The 21,106-nt window shown below is 53.3% G+C and overlaps 1 protein-coding gene across 2 annotated transcripts in view; it reads right to left on the minus strand.

The window, feature by feature from the left end:
- Positions 1-234: 234 nt before the first annotated feature.
- CHCHD6 (coiled-coil-helix-coiled-coil-helix domain containing 6) overlaps positions 235-21,106 on the minus strand; it is a 238,113-nt gene continuing 217,241 nt past the window's right edge. The window contains exons 7-8 of one of the 2 annotated variants that reach the window (XM_026501503.4): positions 3,112-3,247; positions 235-434 (exon numbers count right to left, since the gene is read on the minus strand). In XM_026501503.4, coding sequence (XP_026357288.2) covers positions 429-434; positions 3,112-3,247 — 142 coding nt within the window. In that variant the 3' untranslated portion in view covers positions 235-428. Of the gene's footprint in view, positions 3,248-21,106 lie in introns of both variants that reach the window. The other variant, XM_057311986.1, reaches the window with a different exon arrangement.

Below are 21,106 nucleotides of genomic sequence, written 5' to 3' on the forward strand. Positions count from 1 at the left end.
CCCGTTCGCTCTGTTCCATCCCTAGAAAGAACTGCATTCCCCTCATTTCATCTCATACCTGCTTCTGGCCGGCCTTTTGCTGTTGCAGCATAATTGTGGGTTTCCACATCTGTCTCCCCTGCTAGGCTGGGTGCTCCCCAAGGGGAACAGCCTGTTTCATTCAGCCTGCATCGCCATGGTCCAGCACAGGTACGTACAGAGAGGAGGCAGCAGTGGCTGCCTGCCAGCCGAGAGTATGACTGAAAACAAAGACATTTGCTTTATTTGTTTTCGGACAGTAGCACATACTCTATTTCTCAAACACATTGCATCCACAGGCTCCCAGGAGGAAATGGCTATGGCCTAGGGCGCCGTGGACTGTGGTCCCATAACTGGTTCCTTCTTCAGGGCTCCAAGTCACCGCCAGGGCCAGGATTGAGGGCCGCTCCTCACCCCTACAAAGGAGAACAGGTCATAGTTCAGTCATGGCCCACTCTGCTGGGAAATCTGTGCATCCCCCAGGGCTTGGCTCCAAGAGGGCCCCCGGCTTTTGGGATGCCCATGAGTGTGACTGCTTAATGGAGAGGGTGCCTCCCAGCTGGTCCCTGAGACCTGCGACTGGGTCTCTTTGCCTCCATGCCCTGTGCCCCCCTCAACACAGGCCGGCAGCAGCCTGCTAACATGGACCCTGTATCCATCTGACCTCCCTGACCCCCCCTTACAGGTAGGCAGGCCTCAGCCCAATGCTACTTTGCCCCACCGATGTCTCCCTGTTTTCTTACTTAACTACTCAGAATTTTCTACGTGAAACCAGACAGAGAGAGTGCTCACAATCAGGCTGTTTCTTGCTGGAACCTGCCTCCGAAGCACTGCCCACATCCGCACACATGTACACATCCCTGGGCTTGGAAGGCACGACACAGGTGCTGGCAGGAGCTCTGCAGAGGTGCCTCCCACCCCAGCTTCTGACCAGGTAGGCCTGTCTGATACCTGCTCCCTGTCTGCCAGAGATGAGGGCTCCTGCCACCTGGTGCTTCTAGAAGCAAATCACGATCAGAGACGCTCTAGGCCCATCCCTGGCTCCACGAGGAGCCTTCGGAGGCAGGGGATGGCAGAGGGCAGCAACACTTGTTGCATCTCACCCACAGGGTGCAGTGTGTGTGTCTGGGGACTGAGCCCTGCAGGAGTCGGCGGAACACACTTCTTCCGAGGGAACGCTGCAGACACAGCGCGGCGGGAGCAGGGCCGGCCTCTGCTGCTGCCAGTTGCTCAGTCTCCAATTTAGGCTTTAATAACACCAGGGGGGTGGGGGCCGGGAAGGAGGGAGCCAGGCCTGGCAGTGCCCCAGAGCCTCTCTCAGGCGTGTGAGAGCTACAGAGAACACACTGGAGTTAAATGCAATCTGTCTTCCTTCGTAATCACATTTTTGCCTCGGTGCAATGAAGATATATTGGTGAGATGTGTTTGTTAAAGATACACTCTGCTGGGGGAGGGGCTGAAAACCCTGTGGCCGTGGGGCCTGAAGGAAGAGAGGCAGGGTGGTCGGGGCTGGGGGGTGCCAGAGGGCTCTGTGGGGAATAAAGAGGGCCACAGCAGGACCCCAGGTCTCTCCCTCCGTAGAAAGTTAGGTGCATGGTACGCAAGCAGGGGCAATGGCCCGCTGATCCCCACAGGGCAAGGGTTCTTATGCAAGCCTTCACAAACACCTTGGTAGATAGAAAGGGGCGCAGGAGGGCCACCTGTTCCCACGGCCATGCGGGATGGTGCAGGGAGCCTGGCCCAGCTCCACTCCGCTCTGCAGGGACTGTTGGCAGTACCTTTCCTGCTCAACTTGAAATGGAGCCAACAGCTTTCTATGGTCCACAGCAGGGAGGAAACGTGAGCTCCTACCCAGGCTCCACACCTACCTGGTGCCGTGTAGAGCCGCTGCTGGGCTCTGGGCTGTCCCACAGCCCGCTCCGGGCAGCAGGCCTCAAAGCCCAGACAGGCACACCGCACCCTGTGCGTGAGAGGCAGCCAGCGCTGCAGCAGCTTCACCCCACGGGGCCCACGCTGACAGAGAAGTGAGGAGGGCTCTGGTGAGGCCGGGCTGTTGAGGAGGCTGCCAGACCTAGCCCGAGGGCCACCTGACCTCTGACCTCAGCCTTCCCACCATCATTACCTACAGCAGCTTGTCTCCTACTCAGGCAAAAGGGGCTTTTCCTTGGGAAGAAGGCCCCATCCTACATCCCTCTGAACAAACATGCCAGCCCTCTGGGAGGTCCAAGCCAGGTGCCCCAAGTGAATGATGGGGAGGGGCTAGGTCGAGCCTGGGCAGTGAACTGCTGGGCCTGGGAAGGGGGATGGAATTGTCTAGAAGAGGAACAGGGGGGAGGTGAGAGGATAGGATTGGGAGCTGGCTGGGAGGGTCACGGAAGGAGGGCAAGACCTTGGGACCACGTCTCAGGGGAGGCCCACTGCCAAACTTAGACATCTAGGATACCCCACTGCTGCCCTGCAGGAGGGCTGGGGAGTGTGTAAGACCCGGGACCACAGTGACCCCTTCCCACTCACCAGAGGCTGGGTGCCAGCATGCCCCTTCAGACCAGCACAGAAGTGGGGTGGGCTGAGAGGTATGCTTCGCTCCCTCACTCAGTCAGACAGGCCATACCCACAGTTCCACCTCCCTGAACCCAGAGGCTCTTTTCCTTCTAGGGCTGTCACTGCCCTTTCTGGGACACCTACCCTACACCATGGGCCCTCCTCTGAGCTCCCACCTTCAACTGCTCAAAGGGTAAGAAATGGGTAGCACATGTGTGCCCTTTACCAGGTGGCCGCTCCTTTGAACATGGGACCCAGAGCTTACTCAGAGCTGCTCCCGGACCCAGCCTAGTGGGGTCCAGTGCCCTGGGCCCTCTTTTCCTAACCCAGCTATCTGAGAGCAGTCATGGGATCAGCAAGGTAGAACGTCTGAACCGGGAAGTGACAGAGGAAATTGAAAGCTTGAGACTGTCACTGTGCAAAAGGCACAGAGGCTTGAGGTTAGCATGTCTGACTTAGCAAAGACAGGCAGAGAGACTCCAGCACTCGCTCCCTGCCCTCACGCACCCAAGAGCCCAGCAGCCCAGGCAGGAGGGCAGGGCGAGGCCTTACCTTGTGGGCAGCACTCACGCAGTGCTGGTAAGCCTTGACCAGGTCTGAGCACAGGAGCACTTCTTGTAGGTGGTCACGATAGCAGCGGAGGATCTGGGCCTGCAGCCCTGAGCACACGGGCTCTATCCTGCGGGGCCTGCGGGGACAGAGAGCAGGTGGGCCTGGGGGGAGGACCAGGGGACGCAGGGGCTTGAGCACTGTCACACAGCAGCAGACGCCCAGGGGACTGGGGTCCACACTGGCTCTAGCCCTAAGGGGAGAGGGGCCAAGGTGGCCAGCTGGAAGCCCCTTGTGCCCCTACCTGTTGCCACGTAGGACTCTTCCTGCCTAAGGGGTACACCCTACTGTGACCATGTGATCACACACACTGTAACTCTTTTCTTATACAAAGTTGTTCATCTGATTTCAAAACCTAATACGTGCACAATGAAGAAGGCTGGAAAAGTATAGAAATATCTAAAAAAATACAGAACATTTTTAGAACCTCACTTCCTAGAGATAACCTCTGCAGTACTGGGGGGATGCTTTACTCTCTTTTCTTTGTCAAAGTAGGTTCAGAACCTACAAAAAATGAGTATGTTTTCTTTTCTAAAATACGAAATAAAACCCAAGTGAGATAAAGATTATCCTAAAATGGGTCACCAGCATCCTTGGGTGACTTTGACTAGTTTGTCTACTTCCTGACATCTTCCATTGCCCCCCTCCCTTCCCCCTTCTCTCCCACATGCATGCATGCACGCATTCAGTGTCTCACACGCACGCACATGCCTGCGCACACTCACACTGCACGCCAGGCACCATCCTACTCGCAGACTCCTAGCAGCTCTGTGCCGTACGTGCTATGATTTCTCATCCCTTGGTGCAAATCAAGAAACTGGGGTACAGAGGATTAAGTAACCTGCCCAATGTCACCTGCTGGGAAGTGGAAAGGGGGCGGATGTATTTGTTTATGTGGGTTTGGTTGCACTGTTTCCACAGATTGTTTTTTCAGGCCAGGTCCACGCAAGAACCTTTGCTACCAGAGATGGACCCCCAACACCTGAGTGGCCTTTCAGAATAAATACCACCCATGGCCAGGGCACTTGGTGGGAACTGTAAAAATACAGAAAGCTACTCCTGAAGGTTCTCAGCAGCAAGACCATCACTATGATGCTTGACGCAGCTCTGCCTCCGTCACACAGTGGGGAGACTTGCAGGTTCATAATTCTCCCAGCCCAGTGTCTCTATAGTTTAGAAATCCAGCCATGCAGTCAGTGCTGGAATGGAGCGGCACCATTATTATTTTAAAAGAACTCAAATAAACCGAGTCATCAGTTAAGAACAGCAAGCAATGGAATGCTCAGCGGCTTAGCAGGTGAGATACGCTAAGTATTTACTGGTCTCATTTTACTAGCTTGGAGGTGGCACTTCTGCTATTGCTGTGCCACCAATGAGGCCATGCCGGGCCCGGGGCCCCCTTCCTTCCCCTGCACCATCCCCATGTGTTGGCTACTATCATCCTCAGGCCTGCTGCCTCGTGCAAGGGAAGTAAACATGTGGTGGGAGAAGGAGCCTTCCTGCTCCTGGGAAGGAGAGGAGCAGAAAGGATGGCTCCTGAGGCCACGCTGGCCTGGCTCTTCGCCAACAATGTGTGGTTCCATGAGGCTTTGAGGATGCAGCCACAAGACCAAGGCTGGCCCTCTAGTACCATGCCACTCTAGTCCTTGAGATCACGGCCTGTTTTGTGTCTACATGGCATGGATGAGGTCTTAGAGATTTCTTACTTAGGACATACAGGGTCTTGTCTCAGCACTAGCCTCCCATCTTTACACAGGGGAGGCAGATGGGCTCCTAGGGTTCATCCCTTCCCTCTCTGGACCCTGGGACCCCCTTTACTGGGTTCTGTCTGCCACTGCCCACAACTGGGGTCATTGGGGTGCCCACCTGACTCCCCCCAATGCTTGTAGGATGTCTCTCCATTTTCATATTTAAAAACCCTTTGACTTGGAGGCGTCTAATTGTGGGTCTTTCAAAATGGATTTTCAGCCTTTTTTTATTAAAAATTTTATTTATTCTATTTATTTGACAGAGAGAGAGAGCCAGAGAGCACAAGTGGAGGGAATGGCAGAGGGAGAGGGAGAAGCAGGCTCCCTGCTGAGCAGGGAGCTGGATGCAGGACTCAATCCCAGGCCCCTGGGATCATGACCTGAGCCAAAGGCAGACACTCAACCATCTGAGCCACCCAGGCGCCCCGGTTTTCAGCCTTTTGATGGGCATTTCATCTCTCTACAACTATGCTAACTGCTTCACTTCCAGTTGTTCTGATGTTCTCCGGAGGACACCGGGAATGCACAGATTTCTGCTTTCTGCCCTCCATCTCAGCTCTCTTCCCCTCTTTGTTTTACTCTCTGGTTCTCCATTCTGAGGAAGACACAGCTTGTGCCTTCCTGATTCCAGCCCTTGCTAGGCTGAAGCCCATGAGGCCACATCTTTTTGTGGTTCTTCCTGCTCCGTCTGTTGCTATAGCCCCCAAGGGCACAGGCTTTGTTACACCCCTTTTTGTACCCCCCAAGGCAGCACCCCCCACCATCACGTGACCCCCATGAGGGCCTGTACCGGCTGCAGCCCAGCAGCTGGCAGGTACTCTGCAGGCATCCGTGGTTGGGGGAGTACCAGGCTCAGTGGAGGCAGAGGCGTACAGGGAAACAGGACAGGTGGAGTCAGGGGGCCTGGGCCAGGTGGTATGACCAAGTTGCCCTGGAGTCCCAGTTCTGACCCCATGAGAGGCCTGGCCCTCCCCAGACCTGCCACAGGGGCGCTGGCTTTCACTCTGCAGCTGTAAAAAGGTGGAGAGTTGTTTCAGATCTTGTCCCTCTCTGTCTGTCCCCACCTACTTTAGTTTCAGGTCCCTGGATAAAGGCCCCTGCATTTTGAGGGCAAACATCACAGAACCCCCAGTGGGCTCCAAGTTCAGGAGAAACTGGGCCATGGCGAAATCCATCTCCTCCACACCAGTATCACCTCTGGGACTCCAGAGGCTTCTCTCCTCTGGGATCTGTCAGGAACAATATGAGGAGACAGGATGGCAGGCAAATGTCAGCTGGAAGAAATTTCACCCGTTTGCCCACTAAATGGCTCTGAATGGGATAGGAGGACAGTGAGAGCACAGCTCTCCAAATACAATGCTTTCTCTGAAGCAAGGCAGGGCAGGGTCTGGGGTCCTGCCATTCATGAAATCAGGTGCATTCTATCCAAGCACAGCTCCACCCTGCCCTGGTCCACAGCAACCCTGTTTACACTGCATACAAATCAGCACAGATACGGAGAAACATTCAGTCTATGAACAGCTGCTTTTCAAATGCACAAAAAATGCATCCACAATGTGCTATGAACTTTCCAGGGGTTGAGATAAGTCCTGCTTCCCTATCTGAGGGATGTTCCCTGCCCCATATTTAGATCTAATGGTCCACGTGGCTTTGAGGGGGTTAGCATCACCCAGGTCAGAAGGCCGAGAGCGTGTTACTAAGGAAGGCAGCTCACCTCTCTGGCCCTTACTTCCCTCACCTGCAAATGGGAACAGCACAGGCCCTAGGCTGATGAAGGCCAGACAGCCGTGTGCACAACGGAGTGTGTCGTGAAGGGCTGCTCTCACCAACAACCTGGCTGTCAGTGGTCGGGCTGTGGTGGGAGGAGAGCTGAAGAAGGGAGGCTGGTGTTACGTGGCACTTGGTGAAGAGTGCAGACGAGGGGTTCTGGAGCTGGGACTCCAGATGTCAGCTCAAAGGGGGGACCTGTCCTGAACATGTCCCTCTCCCTGTAACCTAAGCTCTAGTATCTTCCAGACCCTGTTCAGATCTCACCCAGGCCTTGCTAGTGCCTTCTTCCCCAGGAGTCTTATGGTACCGATCACAGTGTATCTTCTCCCAGGATCCAGCAGACCCATGAGTGTGGTGTCCTGTGGACCGATGGGGTAAACACAGGTTTTGCCCCAAACCTGGGGCAAGGTTCTGGCTTTGCTACTTTCCACTGTGTGGTCAAGGGTCAAATGGGGAGGAGGGCCCCACTGAGCAGAGCTGCCCAAGACTTGGCACACAGGGGTCAGTCCTCAACACCAGCATGGCTTCTGGTCAGGTGGTGTCAAAATCACTGAGGAAACGGGCTGAATGTTGTTTCCTCTGAACAAAGGGTCCACACTCTGCCTCCCCTGAGAGCTGGCGTGATGGCCACAGGTGGGGCACACGATGGGCAGGTGGCAGAGACCACTGGGTCCACTCAGATACCAGGCCCTGGAGGACCGACCAGGGGCACCGCACAGATGCTGGGGGTGAGGGCCTCAGAAAGGCCAACAATGTCATGATGACCTCTGGGCGTTCAGTATCATGTAGCCCCCTACCCCATGCTGCCCATGAACCAGAGTTCTATTTCCTTCTTTCCACAAGAGCAGTGATAAAGAACTTTAGAAAAAGGCGAAGTATTAGCCAGGAATGAAAACCCACTCTTCCTTCCCATCCAACGGCACCACAGTCAGGCCATCAAGGCCAGCAGTGAAGAGCTGCCCTTCCTTGGTTGCTCCCCACCGCCAGCCAACTCACTGTCTGAAAAGCGGGAGTTGTTCTCACCACCAGGCACCACACGCTGGGAAACCTTCCACCTCTGGGTCGCCTGCTCCCCTCCCCTCCCCTCCCTCTCTGGGCATACAGGCTCCTTACTCCTTTACCTTTGCCATGCAACCCCCCAAGCTGGCTCATCCATCACTCCCTCCAAACCCCGAACTTCTCCTCCTCCCACTGTCAATCCCCAGGTCCATTCCACAGTTTACCCTATGGACCTCAAGACTTCTGAATCCAACAGGCCCCTGGAGTCTTCATGCCAAGCATCCCATGTTATACCGACTCCCCATTTCCTCAGTGGAATTCACCATCTAGAACCAAGGAGCCCCCTCCCCTTCCCTAGTTTCCTGCTTTGATGAGTGGCAGGCATGGCTATCCCTCCAGCCGCCCATCTCAGTTGAAAACCTGGAGTCGTCCTAGATGTTTCCCCTTCATTCTAGATGTTTCCTCCACCTTCAGTCTAGATGTCTCCCCCTGCCTTCATTCTAGATGTTTCTCCCAGCTTCAGTCTAGATGTCTCCTCCTACCTTCATTCTTCATGTATCCTTTTTGCATCTAACTAAACCAGCCCTACCTTCCTCCATTCAAACTGGATATTGAAGATGTATCCATTTCAAATCCCAAACAGCTCAGAGACTCATTCTCCCACTCCTGGTGACCTAACTGACCCTTACCTGGGCATACCTAGATGGCACTCACCGCTCTCCTTTCCAACCATCCTGCTTTGCCAGATGTCTTTTATCCCCCTCAGACGCTCCACTGGGCTTCTGGCTCCTGTTTGTGGGAGCCCTACCTGCCTGTCTCCTGCCTCCCCTGCCCCGCTCCTGCTCCAAATCTGAGTGGTTCTCAGAGCAGACTCTCCTAGGCCTTCTCACTGGCCATAAAGATTCTCCTAGAAGGTCTTCCTCTCCCCCTTAGCGCTCAGGCCTCCTGAGGCCCAGCCCTCCCTGAGCTCCCCTGGCCTCTTCTTTGCTTCACCAGCTTCCCTCCCTCAGCCCCCTCCCTACTGTCTCAGGATCTTCTTCCTCGTGTCTCTAGCACAGTCCATCACTACCCTACAGGCACAGAGCACATCTTCACCTTGGCATCCCCAGCTTTCTGCAGGGGTCTTCCTGTAGGGCCCTCCATCAGCAATTCCTTCTCACCCCCCAGCACCTGAGTGGTCTCTCCTACTGATCTTTTCCCCTTATACCTACACCATTCTACTTTGTCCACCAACACACTCATTTTTCCAAAAAGCAGAAAAACATTTCAAGCACAAACCACGTGTTCCTCTTACCTTGCTGTCAGCCACTCTCCTTTCCAAGAAGCACCGCCCAGGGCTCCGCTACCTAGCACTTACCCCTGCTCCCCAAGTCACCCTTATTAGGCTCTTCTTGCTCAGGGCAATCAGCACAGCCCTGCTATGACCAGCAGCACCATCTATCCCCAGAGACCGAGAGGCCCTGTTCTGACTCTGTTCCACTAGCCCCTCTCCTTCTGCTCACTGGGAGCTCCAGCTGTGACCCCTGTTCTCCCCACAGCATGGGGCTCCCAGTCCATGCTTCACGGCGGAGCTCTAGGCCTGTGTGGGCACTGATGGCTGAGCAGCCCACAGCGACCAAGCAGGCCTGGTTCTCGGTCCTGCACTCTTAAACTAGTCAGACTGGCCGGATGCCTAGTTGACTCTGACTTTCCCCACAACTCACTCCCAACTTCCCACCACACCAAAGCTGCCCTAGGATTTGTCTTCCAGAAGCCCCCTCATCTATTTCCTAGTCCCCGTCATTATGACAATAGCTGCTTAAACTCCTCCTTACCTCCAGCCCATTCTCTTTACTGCAATTGGTGATTTTTCTAGAACATAAAGCAGGCCAGATTTCTTTAAAAAAAAACCAAGCCAGTTACAAACCCTTTTCTTGGGTGATTACAGCTCACGGGAACCTGTGCTAAGCATTATCTCATTTAATCACCAGAAGAGCCTTACAAGGTAGGAACGATACTTTCCCTTAGTTTATCTTAAGGGAAGAAACTGGCTCAGAGAGACCCAGCAGCTTGCTCACACTCAGCATCTGACAAGCAGGACCGGCAATCAGGTCTGAGCCTTCCTTTAGGCCTGCTGCCCCACTGCATTCCCATGGCCCTTGAACAGCCCCCACACACCCTGGTACTGTCATCTATCATCTGTGTTTCGCCGTGCAGTTGATACCACTATGGCACTAGCCTGAATGCCCTAAGAGGGCAGGCTGTATCCCCAGCACCTCACAAGCTGAGTGAGGGTGTTAGTCTCAGGCCTTAGGTAGCCTGCTGGCCTTTTGGCCTTGCTCTCATCTCCCCCAAGACACAGGTGAACCATGGGGAAGTACCCCAAACATGGCCTGCAGACCCCGGGGCTCCTGTCTGTTCCTCCTCTCCGGTCTTGCTCCCCCCATCCGTGGGGCGAAGCTTTAGTAGCCTTCCCTCACTACGGGAACCCCCTTGGTCTGTTCCAACCAGCACACATACCACTGGATTCTGACACAGGCTGCTAGCAGCCTGTCTCCACACAGGGCTTGGAAAGCCAGGGCAGGCTCACAGCTCTGCCAGGAAAGCAGGTGACTGGGTGTGCCCTGAGGAGGGCCCACAAGACCGTTCCTAAGACTGCCGCACAGGGGCGCCAGGAGGGAAGGGAACTCAGCTTTCTGAAGTAGTGTCCCATGCATTCGTCTACGACTGTACCCAATTCACAGAGCAAGACCACCAGATGGAGCAGATGCACCCAGCACGGCTTCCAGTAGCTCCATGTCATTCCACATGGCTCTGACCTCGCTGGCCAGGGAGGCGGGGTTTGGTCCACACCACCAGGCCCGGGCTAGCACAGCTCTACAGCCCCATGGGCCCAGTGAAAGGTCCGGGGCTGAAGCCGTGCCCCCGCAGGGAGAAAAAGAACTGGGCCTCCAACAGCCATGGCCACAGCCCACGTGGAAACAGACCCTCCCATCATCTGAACTTCTCGATTCTCAGCTAGGGACTTTTAGCTTTCCTGTAGCACAAGCTTTGGCTGAGGTTACCTAGGGTTAAGTGTCTGTCACTTGTAGCCAGGACTGTTGTCTAGAGAAGACAATGTGATGAGACTGGGGGGTCAAAGGCTCCTGAGAACTATCTGCACACACGTAGGTCAGTGGATCAGTGAGTCTCCCGCCAAAATTCATATCTTTGGGAGCATCAGTATGCAAACTTAGTGGGCAACAGGGTTGTTGCAGATAGTCAGGATGAGGTCATTCTGGCCTGGGGAGGACTCAAACCCAGTATGACTGGTGTTCCTATAAGGAGAGACACAGGGACACAGACGCACTGGGAGAAAGAAAGTCCTGTGATAACAGAGGCACAGACTGGAGTGACATGCCTGCAAGTCACGGAGCACCAAGGCCTGTGGGCGACACCAGAAGCCTGGAGGAAGGCTCAACAGCTGGTCCTGTTTACAGGCTCCTGGGCTTGGTGCTTCATCACAGCGGCTCCAGGAAATGCATGCAGTCAGTCCTGCAGGAAAGGTCTGATCTAGTCTGGGGAGGCAGAGCTGGGAGTGCTGAGCAGTGCAGGGCGGGGGATGTTAGTAGGAGGCAGGTGAATCACTAGTTACCTTCTAACCAGGAGCAATGTGTGCCCCTCAGCGACACAGGGCTCCTTGGCCACAGCAGCCACACTTCAATGACCAGCCAGGCGCTGTGGTCGACACAGTCTCATCTCTGCCACCCCGGTGTGGTCACCAGTTAGAGAAGCACTGGGTACCTCTGACTGGCTTCACCTAGTTGACGAGTGGGGGAGCTCTCATTCATGTCCAGGTCTAGAGCTCCTCCCCATGCTCCTGGGCTGAGGAGCAGGCTATGGGGGGGGGGGGGGTGCGAAGACAAGGGGTACGCTGCTATGCTTCCCACTGCACAGGTGGGAAATCTGGTCTCATTTGAGATTACATCTGGGCGAGCCTGTGGTCCTGGTCATTCTGAAACCAATACCTGCCAGGGCCTACTGCATGCCAGGTCCTAAGCATAGCCACAGCCAACCTGTGAGCTGGGCATTACCGCCCCATTGTACAGATGGGGACACTAGTCCAGAGAGGTTAAGTAACTTGCCCACAGTCACACAGCGGTGACATGGAGCCAGGATAAGAGCCTGGTGTGTTCTGGCTGCACAGCTCTTGCTCTCCACGCTGGGTCCACTTTAGCTCTACTTGGCCTTTGGAAAATTCCAAAAAAATTGCACAAAGAAGAAACAACCAAGGGTACAAATAGAAATGAAAGACACTTGCCCCAAACTACAAGGTTGGCAGGGCTCTGGAATGGAGCTAGAAGTTGGCAACTCAAAGTGGGGAGCGGGGGAGGGCGGGCGAGGGGGAGGGCTATGAGGCATGCCCCCACAGGAGGAAAAGGGAGGGAGGGAGATGAGGATTGTGAGGCTGCACAAAGCTGGTGACACACAGCAGAGCCACGTGGAAAGGTGGGAAGGAGAAAAGGAAGGAGGCAAACATTCCCACCAGGGAAGCCAGCTTGGGGCAGGGCAGGGCCCCACCTCCTGTCGTGGGTGCTTGTGCCAGGGGGCGGGCCGAGTCACCCCACGTCGGAGCCTGCAGGGGGGGTCTTGTGAACAAACCCAGCTGGCTTTTCTGTCTGAGCGTGCGCAGTGTCCTTACACGCGTACTCCCAAACCTCTGTGTGCTCTTATTTAATAAATGAAATCTCATCAACTTATCCTTCTTCCATTATCACTGCTGACATCAATCTGATAATATTGGCCTGGTGTGGAATTGGGCTATTATATGTCCTCCTGATATTTAATTTCAGAGAAACATCGGCAGGGGGTGAATATATGGAGCAGGCTTTTTATTACAGGCAGCAGTAAGGAGATTCCAAGTGAATTAGACATTCATCTTCGTCAGGTCCAATCTAGCTGTTCAGGAAAGGTTTTGTTTTAACCGCAGCTAGGGCTGAGGCGCTGACGAGACCAGCTGGTTACCAAGGACTTGGTTAACTGGCTGCTATCGACGATGTGCCATTCAGCCCGGGTAAGTGGAGCCCAAAGATCCCGCCATCGATCAACCTGCCACGCAGGATCACTATCAGCTGCTCGATGCTGGCCTCCGGCGGCCCCCGTCCCTCAGGCGGGAGGCAGCTATTCCAAGAGCCAGGGCCTGGAAAAATGGCCCTTCTGCCAAGAGCCAAGGGAGGGCTCTGCTCCCAAGAGGAAGGGAAACACAAACTGGCCCCTGGCCGCCACTTAGTGAAGGAGAGGCCGCCTGTGACGGGGTCCTTCCCGGAACTATCACTTCACATGCACACGCAGTGGGGAAAGGCCACTCGTGGCTTTGTTCCTCTGCTGAAAGAACAATGGAGGATAGGATGCACCTTTACCTCCCCGCCTGCCCCTGAAGACCCCTCCTGAGTCGTGGGCCGTGTGGGCTGGATACGGGCTGGTACCTTCTGGGTGTCTGTGACGAGGGAGGAACCGGCAGTGTCACTGTGTCTGAGGAGGGCCACACTGAGACCACCTGGGGCCGAAGAGCTTTCTGGTGCTGTTTCTGCCCATGAGAGACCCACAGCATGGTCCCTCAGCGGCCGTGGCCCTGGCGTGGGGGGTCTGCACAGTTGGGGCACAGTGCCCAGCTGGCCGTGTTCAGGGATGCTGGAGGCTTTCAGGGCTCACCCCCTGCCAGCAGGGCACTCACCAGACGGGGAGCCAGCATCAGGAAGTGCGTGGAAGACCTCCAGGAGCCCTAATCCTCAATAGCCCATCCCTTCCCCACCCTTCTCTCCCTGAGCCCTTGCCACCTCTCACCTGGGCAACTTCAGTCATGTCCTGGCTGGCTGACCTCCCTCCCTCTGGTCTGCCCCTCCAGCCCACCTCCTTGCCCACACTAGCTGGATGTCCAAGAATTCCCATGGAAGTAAGGCCAACCTTCCAGTCCTGCTCTTCTAGCTCTGTGCTCAGCCCCTGCCATATATACCCACGATCAAGGCTATCAGAACCCACTCTGCCCAACCTCATAACAATGTTTCATTGGGAACCAACCTCCTCCTCACACGAGCCACCTGCCCCCACTGCCCCACCTCTCCCTCCTCTCACAAAGCCTTCAACCCCGCTGACTGTTGCCAGTAAACAAAGAACACTTCCTTCAGTCAGGGAGCAACTAATGGCTGAGGGCCTACAGTGCACCAGATCCTCAAGGGACAAAGCCTCGGCCCTGCCCCCAAAGACCCCCACTTGCCTATGTCTATAAGGCCCAGAGGCAGGGCCAGCCTTCCCTGTGGCACCTAAGCCACCAGCGCCCTCTTAATGGCGCAGTCTTGAGAGGAGGTCAGCCTCCTGCTACCTGAAGACCCTGGGGCAGGCACTTCCAGGGAACACTCAGTCACATCAAGACCTCCCATTTCTGGTTGCTTCCAGACCTGCAACAGCACTTGGCCCTTAGGAGATGAGAATACTACTGGCCAGTGGAGGGGACATACTCACATCAAAGAACTGCAAGGGGTGAAGTGAGGTACACATCAGGAAGGGACGAATGTGCCATGGGGAGATAGACTGCTGACTGACGAGTCAGCTGGGACAGCTGGCAGAGGCTGTCACGTAGCATCTGCACACGGTGTGCTGCAGAGAAAGGGACCCAGGGCTCGGACTTAGGATGCATGGCCTGCTTACCCATCCCTGGCAGTGCGTCCCCCAGGCATTGAGGGACACAGTGGTGAGGAGGTTCCAGCACCTGGGAAGGTGTGTGGTGGCTGTTCTTCATAGGCCAGGACTGAGTTGGGAGATGCTGCTGTGGAAATGGGCTCCCTGAGCTCATGGGAGGAGTCCAGGCAGTGTCCCTGACCACAGAGCCCAGGGGAGCCAGCCACTGAAAGAGGAGATAAGAATCTCTGGTGGTGGTCAACCAGCCAAGGTATCCCTAGGACTAAGACACTGGGCAGTCTGGTCAAGTCTTAGTTGGTTTGCATAAGTAAGAAGTCTGATGAAGAGACATTCGACTGGAATTATCCTGAGAGTGAACAGACAAGTCACAGCCCTGCCCAGTTCCCAGACCTGAGCCCCTTCCAGAAGAGTTCCAGGCTACAGTGTACTAACCAGAGGAACCATGTGGGATTTGGAAGAGCAGAGAAAAGGCAAAGCCTTTGCAGTGGTGGGTGTGGTGGGGTAGGACACCTGCAGCAGCTCCTGGCCAGCTCCCAACAACCACTCAGCTCATGGAGGAGACAATGGCCAGATGGAGCCTCTCAGAGATTCCAGAGAATTCCAACTGCTTCCCCACCGCTCTTGCTTGAGGTAGAGATCTACCAAGTGTGTCCTCTGACCTCCAGCAGTAGTCCTGACCTCATGCTCTCTTCCAAAGCTGGCGTCAGCCTCTGGATCCCATATAGAACCCTTTACGCCCGGAATACACAAACTGCTGGTTTTCCCAACCGGACGCTGAAGGATGTGAACCCCTTCCTCTCAGGCCCTTCCTACCCTGTCCCCTTTGTCCATCAGCTCACTGGCTTCTCTCAGGTGCCCACCTGGCTCTACTCCAGGCCCCCAACTCTATCTTTGTCATAGATGTTGCCATCATGAGTGTGCTTGTCAGTCTGTCCACCCATTATCCATCTGTGCGTGCATCAGCATGGGCATGGTTTCTATGAGGCATGCACCATGAGGGGCAGTGTGGGGGCTCCCTGCTCTCATGCAGCCCCTGACATAGCAGAGCAGAAACACCTGGATCAACAAATGTGGAGTTATAAACTGGTGGCGGGCGCATGTGGCACTGACAGGATGCAGCCCAGGGGTCACCCCTGTAGGTCGAGGGGGACCAGAAAAACGAGAGGCTGCCTGGAGGAGGCAAATAAGGCTCCCCCGTGGGTCCACAAAGGTGAAGGGTGGCATTCTACTTACCCTGGCTCCCAAATCTTTTAAAAACCTGTTCCCACTTCTCTGTGTCCTTTGCCCTAAGTCCAACTCCCTACCACCTGTCTCCAGACTATGCTGGCTTCCAACCTGTTGCTTGAGGGCAAGAAAGGGTTTGTAGTGTTGTGTGCTCTGGTGAGAGGGCTATCGCTCCACAAGTGACACAGGGACAGGGAGGTGAGAACTGAACCTAGACCCAGTCAGGTGAGTCTAAGACAGAAACAGCTTTTGGTGATGTAAGCAAGGCTGCTTCTCCCTGGGGGCCTTCCCTGCCGGTGCCCCTGAGGGTCTGGCTGATCTCTTCCCCACTCTGGTTTTCTGTATCCCCTCTCCACAGTGAAACCCAAACTGATTTCTTGAGCCCATCACACCCCCAACACGCATCTGGGCTACTTATCATCACCAGCCACCTTTACCCCAGACCCTTGGCCTAGGTCTCAGGAACACCCTTCAGGCCTCCTTCTGCCTTGCCTCCTCTGCCCAGCCCACACAGGACACATTCCCTCCTGCAGCCACTGGAAGTGCTCCTACCTGGGGGCCTCCCCCCTCCTGCTCCCCTCTCCCACCAGAACAGCCCCACAGGTAGGCCATGCGGTAAAGGTAAATGGTAATTCTGAATCTTATTTCCTTTACCCACTTGCACACAGTTCTTTTCGTTGTTATCTTTTAAACTGTAGAAATGTTTTATCAGCTGAAATCTTATACATAATCTCAATGAATAACACAGATTAATACAAGGGCATTTAGCGGTGCTCCCTCCGAGTCCTTCCCCTCCACGATCTCCCCAAGCACCTGGCACAGATAATCATGGGCATCTCCTTTGGCCAACCATGGGTATTCTGAGCAGGAGCTCCCAAACACCGGGCCTAATTCCTTGTGAGGGGGACAAGAAGGATGGCAGCCCTACCTCCGGCAGTGACAGCAGAGGGGGCAAAGGGGTCCCCCAAGGGTGTCACCTTTTTCTGTACCTCAAATGTCACCACGGATCAGAAGGGGGCTATTGGCAGTGTGTTCTTCATGCGCCCAGAAAAATCAGTAGTCTTATTCTCTAAAGTCACATCTTGGCTTTGAACCACAGCTGATTTCCTTTGTTGTGATCAGGGTTGGCCCTAGGTTGCTGGAATCCAGTGAGACCTCCGACACAACCTGAGCCAAGGCAAGGAAGCCAACACCAGCAAGGTGGAGGACGCAGTTATATCCTGCAGCCATGCAGCAGTGGGAGGAGGGCTATGCCTCTACGTTTTCCTCACGTCGAGGTGGCTGAAGGACTAGAGCTGTTTTCAAAAAACAAAGGATGGGCGTCTCTTCTTTCAGCCTTTGCTCTTCTTTTGCCCTCCCGGCAGAAGTTGGAGGACGGGGGTGATGAGGGGGAGCTACTGGGCAGTAGTGGCAGCGGTGTGCCACTGGGGCAGTGGGTGGGGGTGGGAAGTGGTGGGTAGCAAGGCCGCCAGAATGGAGGTTGGTAAAACTGAGCATAAATGCTCAAACAGACAGAGGAGGATCTGTACTTCACATCTTACACATAAATAAATCACAGGGGGGTCATATGGAGCAACAATTTAATGACAGGGAATAAAATCACAGAGGTACTAGTCCTAAAAATATAGGTACTGGGGGAGGAAGGCCTTTGTAATGTAAGCTACAAACAGAAAAATGAACAAATATTGGATCCCTATCCCGAAATCAACTTCTGAAGGGCAGAAAATAAACTAAAAATTAAACAGAAGAAGTCACAACAAAAATGAAACAAGATAATTAACACCATTATACAAATATTTTTTTAAAAAGGAATAGTAATGAGAAAATGGGCAAAGGCCATAAGTGAGTGATCCATAGAAGAAGGAATAGAAATGGCCAGTAACATAGAAAAGGGTCTAACCTCACTAATGCCTGAAGACATGAGGAGCTTTAAAAGTGAGATACTTGTTTGGTTTTGGTTTTGCGATCGGCAAAGACGGTTTTTAGAAATACTGTTACAATCCTGTGCTTGCTAAGTCTGGGGAAAAGGTACACCCTCCTCTGGCATCACTAGAGTGAAAATTGGTACAACACCTCCACTGTTCTGCATGCCAGTTCATAAAAGGTAAATACATAAGTACATATAAATATATAGTTTTATGTGTGTGTGTATCCTTTGACCCAATAATTTCCTCTAGAAGGGTTTAAACGAGTGCACAGAGACAGGAAATGCTGTGTGTCATAGCGTTCATTGTGTTGGGGGAAAGCTGGAAACACCCAAGGATCCATCAGTAAGGGACTGGGGACTTACGTCTGGTATGACACATAGAAGAAGAGTACGGTAACCAAAAGTGAAGATGTAAATCTACACTGAGTGGCACAGAAGTAGCTTCAGGGAATGGTGTGTCTCCCAAGAGCGCATGATCCCATCTATGTACAAGACTGTGTCTCTGTTCTTTAAGTACGAAGTGAGGTCACCAAAGCAGAAGTATGGAGAGATTTAAAGATTGTTGAACTTCCTCTATGTTTTGCTGCATTGATTTTTTTCACAATATTCAGATATCATTTTTCTAATCAGAAAACATAACTATTTTTCATTTTGAAAAACTATAAACATATATGCTCATCTCAATATGTTTCATCACCAATCTTTTAAAGATGCTACAGTAAAAAGCGTATCGAACCACGTGCAGGCAGCAAACCTACCCTTAAGGACTAAGCACTGTACCTGTCCGTCTCCTACGGTGTCACCACGTACCCGTACACGTACACACACCCACAAAGTACAGAGGATGAGGATGGATGGGCGTACTTGCACACAGTAGGAACTAAATGTTTCTTGAATTAGAAGGAACGAACAAACGTTGTACTTATCTCTGAAATTCTAAAGTAGAAGTTCCAAATCAATTTACTCAGAGACAGAGTCAATGGGATATGTGTATATTCTGCTGCATTTGTTAAAAGATCAGTCATGTTATTTCAGCTTCCCATCTTGTTCCATCACTGCCCAGGTATGTGAGAGATAAAATTCATGCTTTCTACACTGTCACAAGTCACAGCTGTCACAAGCCAGTGGCTGCATGGCAGGAAGCCATCTCAAAGCATTTTCCTCCCCTTCTCCTGGTGTATGTACATCTCCGCCACCCCTCTACCCCCCACGACGTGCACACATGCACACACAGACCGAGAGATGGGCTGGAACAACAGGCTGAAATGAGCACGAAATCAGGTAGAGATGAATGTAATTTCCTGCACTCAGGTTTAAAAATTATCAGCTGAACAAGGATTGGATGGGAGAGTTGTGGTTTAACAGACTTAATATACTACCTCTAGAGTTATCTTCCTAAAACACACATCTGATCATGTCGTTTCAAAGTTCAGCCACTTCTGATGACTTCCCAAGGCATCCAAATAAAAGCCCAAATCCCTGGCACTCAAAATTCCACTGTTTGGCCCCAGCTGTGCTCCCCAGCCACACCTCCCTGTGAGTGGTAGATTCTGGAGGCAGCTGGTGTGAGCTGCAATCTGACTCTCCTGCTCTATCACCTTGGGCAAGCCCATTCACTTCAAGGACTCTCAATTTTATTGTCTACAGAACAGGGATAATAAATGAGAGAATACATTCAGAGTGCCTCACGGTTTGCCCGGACCACAGGAAGGGTCTGATAAGTACAAGTGCCCTCCCACCTGTCGTCCTCTTCTGTGCACAGAAATATTTACAGGGGCATCAAAGAGCAAGAGGAACAAAAGGAAGAATGAGACAATAGGCAGGGAGAACAGGGAGATCAGAACAGCATCTCCACAACGCGAGCAGGGAGGCGGCGAGTGCCTTGCCCCTGATGGTGCGCACACAGAGCTTGCGGGGAGAACTCCTGTGTGGGGGAGCGGCAGGGACTCACATGTAGTTAGTCTTAAGGGAAGTGGGCCCTCAGGGGCCCGCAGACAAACCAGTGGGGCTGACCTTTTCTTCCATGCCCTGCTGTGGTTACCAAGTGGCATGGCCCCAGGCAGAAGAATTCTCCTGACTAAGCGCTGGGCTGACTTAGGTATGGGGATTTTATCTATTATGAGAGGCATTTCATTTAAAAACCTTATTGGCATGGGTCTTTTAATGTGGCTGATGGCACAAAAAAATTGCAACTTGGAAGTCTGAGCTGGATGTTGGATTCTAACAGAGTCGACAGCAGTAATAAATAAGATGAACTACCATTGATTGAACCCTCATTATGTGCCAGGCCCTCTGTCTACTATTTTCTACACATGCTCTCATGTGATCCAAATGCCAGCTCACTGGGTTGCTCTCGTAGCCCCATTTTACAGCTGGGGAAATACGTGAGGAGACAGACTAAGTTTTGCCGTGTCAGTGCGGGCATGCAGAGGGGCTGGTTTTGGAACTAAGGGGGCTTTGCTTTCAGGCATGCTGCCTGGACTCCGTTCCCTACAGCGCTGGCTGCGAGGAGGGTCATTTTGCTCATCGGCTTCTTCGCCCCCCAGGCCAACAGTCACAAGCTCATGGCCCCTTGCCAATTTCCCTTGATGGAAATGGATTCTGTTGCAGCCTGTACTTTTACAAATCGGGAAAGTGAGGATACAGTGACCCAGATAGAAAAGCTGTTTCTCTGGGTTCTTGGGGTCATGACTTGCTGTTGGCTGTCTCAGGAGCAAGATAATCTGCAGCCTGCCCTCTCTATATAGCCTGGGAATCCCTCATTTTCTCAGTCACATGGCTCTGAGGGAGGACACCCTGAGGATTCCAGACTTAGGCACCCTCAGCTGGCCTGGGCCCTGAGGGTTATTGTAATTCCAGCTACCCCAGCAAGAGACTGAAAGAGCCCCTGCGATACTACCTCCCTACACGACCCCCGCAGCCCCTTTCAAGCTTCTATGCCTCATTTTCTGCCCACAGTTGTCACCGGAGGATGCAAAGCATACAGGGCCACCCAACTTGGTCTGTGACAGAAGTGTGATGAGAGACCACTTATTCACAAGACAGCCCATGTACACATTCAGAACCTTTATAGAGGGCCATGGCAAGATGGACCCCACTGCCACATACTGAGCACATGCTCAGAGTGTAATTCAATCTTCACACAAATGCAGACACTGAGCTAAAGCAGATTGAGTGGCTTGCCTGAGGCCACCCAGATCAGACTCCAGAGCCTATGCGGTTCCCGAGACCAGAACTCTAAGGTGCCGTCTTCCCCACCTCCTCCTAGACGAGGCACAGAAGCACACTGGTCCTCAGGGGGCCACCGTGCCTGGCTCCATCTCTCATCCCAACCTGCCGCCACATTGCACTGTCCAGGCTTTTTCGTGGTGCTTAGGAGGTCTGCCTCTCAAATTCTGCAAGCAAGTTGAGTTCTGCGCCAGCTTAGACCCTGCTGTACTTCAGCTAATAAAATGGAGGGCTGTATGGTAAGGGGGAAATCCCAGTGGTCTGGAGCCAAAAGACTTAGATTGGTCCCTAATCAACTAACTGGTTTCTGACCTTGGGAAAGGCACTTAAATTTCATTTATGCGTTTGCAGTGGGGGGAAGAAAAGGGCATTTTGCAAGAACACTGGT

This window comes from Ursus arctos, unplaced genomic scaffold, assembly GCF_023065955.2.
Source record: "Ursus arctos isolate Adak ecotype North America unplaced genomic scaffold, UrsArc2.0 scaffold_14, whole genome shotgun sequence".
Lineage (NCBI taxonomy): Eukaryota > Metazoa > Chordata > Mammalia > Carnivora > Ursidae > Ursus > Ursus arctos.